The sequence below is a fragment of the Gavialis gangeticus genome, unplaced genomic scaffold (assembly GCF_001723915.1).
Source record: "Gavialis gangeticus isolate Ggan-Ray unplaced genomic scaffold, GavGan_comp1, whole genome shotgun sequence".
Classification (NCBI taxonomy): domain Eukaryota; kingdom Metazoa; phylum Chordata; order Crocodylia; family Gavialidae; genus Gavialis; species Gavialis gangeticus.
Genome location: NW_017729022.1, coordinates 62,954,396 through 62,957,648, shown reverse-complemented (window position 1 = coordinate 62,957,648; position 3,253 = coordinate 62,954,396). Strand labels below are relative to the sequence as shown.

Sequence of the window (3,253 nt, the reverse complement as noted above, 5' to 3'; positions counted from 1 at the left end):
TTTTTTTTTTTTTGGGGGGGGGGGGGGCAGGGAGGGAGGAGGAAGACAACAGATTCCCCACCTCTGTGTGGAAGGCCTCTTACACCGGCTTTTCAAGCATCTGGTGGTGGCCACTGTGGGAGACTGTATACTGGATTATATGGGCAACTAATGTAATCCCCCTCCAATAATCCCTAGGTTTTTATAAAAGGTTTAACTGCCCCCCACCCGCCTCTTTAGGAAGAAAGTCCCTAGAAGCCACTTCAGCTCATGTCAAGCAGATGGGAAAGCCTGGAATACAAGAACTCCAACAGCTACTAACTGGAGAGGGTGGGGAAGCAAGGGCAAGATATGCACAAATGCCTTTATAAAGGAAACTCACCATCTGGTCAGCCAGCAACAACACAGTCTTGAGACTGAACTTGCGAGAACAGAAGTTGAAGAGATCCTCCAGGCTGGGCCCCAGAAGCTCCATCACCATCACATTATAGTCCCCCTCTGCCCCACACCACTTAATGGAGGGAATGCCCACTGGAGAAAGAAAAGCAGATCACCATGAACCAGAGGCAGACAGAAGATAATCACAGTGACTCCCCACCCATCAACAGCATCTCCTGGTGAGAAGGACACATCCAACACTAAGATACCTCAGCAGCACTTCCATTTTCTCCTCTTAAGACCTGTGGAAACCATTTCTGCCTTTCCCTCCACTGGAGACAGCAACCTCCCTAGGCTCCTTCCTATATCTCACCTCCTCCCTGCATCATCTTGTAGAACTTGCTCTCAATGTGAAGCTGAGGGTGCTTCGTTTTGACACATTCTAACTTGATAGCCACCTCTTCACCCGTAGCAATATTAGCACCTGCAGAGAAACAAGGGCAAAATGAAAGTTACGCATGCTTTGAATTACGTTAGACACCCTTTCATAAAAGCCAGTGCCCTGGAATGCAACAGAACCGAGCTTCATAATTTTAGCTTTCGTGTAAACACACAAACCAGCCCACATATCTGCCCCCCACACACCGTTTTTCTAGTTCTTGTATTTGCAAAGAAAGGCTTGCAAAGGCCAGCCAATGCAATCTCTGAGGGGGACAAACTGTCCATTATCTCAATAAAGCAAGCTTAAAATTTTACAATGAGAATTTTAGCTATATTGACAAAAGCAGTCAATAATGGCATAGTTAAGTGCAGTAATTCTTATCCCACAATCCCAAACTGGCCCCTCCACCCAGGAGACAAAAACCTCCACTTTCTCCTTCCTACTTCTCCAGTGTGGTTACCCTTTGTCAACATGGAAGTGTTTGTCATACCCAAACTTAGAACTATGAAGAAATACACTGGATGAAACACTGAAACAAAACAGAGGCTCTTAAAAGTTCTGTGTATAGGTCTTGGCATATAATACCCTTCCCCAACTCAAACCCACCCATATAGCGGCATACAAAGTACTAAAGGTTGCACAAAAACACAGAAGACAGGTAACACAAGGGATTTGCTTGTGCTTTAGAATATCCAACAAAAGTAATCCTGGAACAGGCATATTAGATCAAAGACAGGCTGGTGAGGAAAGAATGTTTATACAGCCCACTAGAAGCCAAGGGACTGGAAAAGACAGGGACAAAACAGTGAACTGGGGTGAGTCGCAGAAGAAGATGCTGATCATCCAGCCAACCTTGGTAGGTCAGGTCAATTCTTGCAACAAAAACAATGGTTCTCAACTGGGAAGCTGTGGCATGGGCATTACTGCTACATTGGCGGCAGCAGCCAAGGAGAACTGGGGGAGGGGAGTCAGACCAGAAAGGGTTGGAGGCAGGAGGGCATGATCATGCCACTTTAGGCTCATCAGATAACCCTAGTGCAGGCAGAATGTGCATTCCTGCCACAGTCGCTTCCTAATCCAGCTGTGCACATGGTGCATAGGGTCATCCCACCTGGCTGCAGTGGTGGTGGCAGCATCACCCAGTAGAGAGCCACTGAGGTTAAGCCAAGGCAGCACAACAATGATTCTCCACTAGGGTGCCAAATTCAAAACAAGGTATGGAGGGGTACCCTGAACCTAAAAAGGCCGAGAGCCACTGCCGTAAAGATCAAGCTGGTGTGCTGAGCCTCCCTGGTGAGGGAGGCAGAAAGAAAGCATTTGTATCCTATTCATATTCCACCCCCCCGGCTTCATCCTTACCCCCTCCTCAACCCTTGTTAGAACCAAAAAGGCAAAAAGCAACACTATGGTTTACTCTCCCATGCTGTCTCCAAAAAAAGGAGATGGACCCAGAGTCCATTCCCTGTGGATACTTCTTGACCTAGAGTCTACAGTAGCAAGTCTGCAACAGACAGGCTAGTATGGACTTTTGGGTGAGGAACAAAAAAGAAAAATGATCAGGGACCTGGATAGACACTGATGTAAGCAGAAAGATCCAAAAAGCCAAAATGCAGAAGGGACCACGAAGAAGTACGGGGAAGAAGAATGAGACATGGCAGCAATCTGCAAGTATTTGAAGGCTGTAAACAGCAATGAGGGAAAAAGAATTATTCAGACTGCACCAAGGCAGGAGGAGGAGTAAAAGGAAGAATTATTCTGAAATATTTTTACTCAGTACTGAGGGACAGAGCCATGTTGAGAGCAGGAGCCATTTAGCCAAGGGTCGTATGTGGAGACAGAGATAAATTCCATCTTTATATTACAGCCTGCGGGCCAGAGATATATTTAGGACTATAATATACATCTCACACATGCACCCGGTTTGCATATAGATGACAGTTACAGCATGGCCCCTGAATAGTAACTAAGCTTTTAGTTAATTATTTGTTCAGTCCCTTATTCTCATTCTGCATTTCTCAGTGGAAAAGACACTCGCCTGTTAAGAACTGTAGGTATTTAGGACCTGTGCATAACTTCCTTCCCTCTCCTCCCTTCTCCCTGCCTTCCTGACACTCCTCTCAGCTCCTTGCAGTAATTCACAGTTCCTTTCCCTCTGTGGGTGTTGTTCCCATCCCAGTCCATCCACTCGCACAATGAACAATATGCTCAAATGTCTCAGAAATGTTATCTTTTGGCTTTTGAGTAACAACCCCAAAGATGTTGGGGGAGAGGAGGGAAAGGGGGAAAAAAGAGAAAAGGAATAGGTGAGTTCACATCTCCAGATCATTATTTCAGGCTGATGGCAGATTTCAAAAAGGAGGACACTGCAGCCATTCCAAGCCTGTTTGTATGTGGGAGATTATCACTGCCAGCATGGAAGGTAGGAACTTTTTTTTTTTTTTCTTTAAATAAGCC

At 45.9% G+C, this 3,253-nt stretch overlaps 1 protein-coding gene across 3 annotated transcripts in view; it reads right to left on the bottom strand.

The window, feature by feature from the left end:
* The window catches only part of CSNK1E (casein kinase 1 epsilon), a 46,274-nt gene that overhangs the window by 23,917 nt on the left and 19,104 nt on the right, over positions 1–3,253 (bottom strand). For all 3 annotated transcript variants that reach the window (XM_019515204.1, XM_019515203.1, XM_019515205.1), the window contains exons 3-4: positions 731–841; positions 362–510 (exon numbers count right to left, since the gene is read on the bottom strand). In XM_019515204.1, coding sequence (XP_019370749.1) covers positions 362–510; positions 731–841 — 260 coding nt within the window. The remainder of the gene's footprint in view (positions 1–361; positions 511–730; positions 842–3,253) is intronic.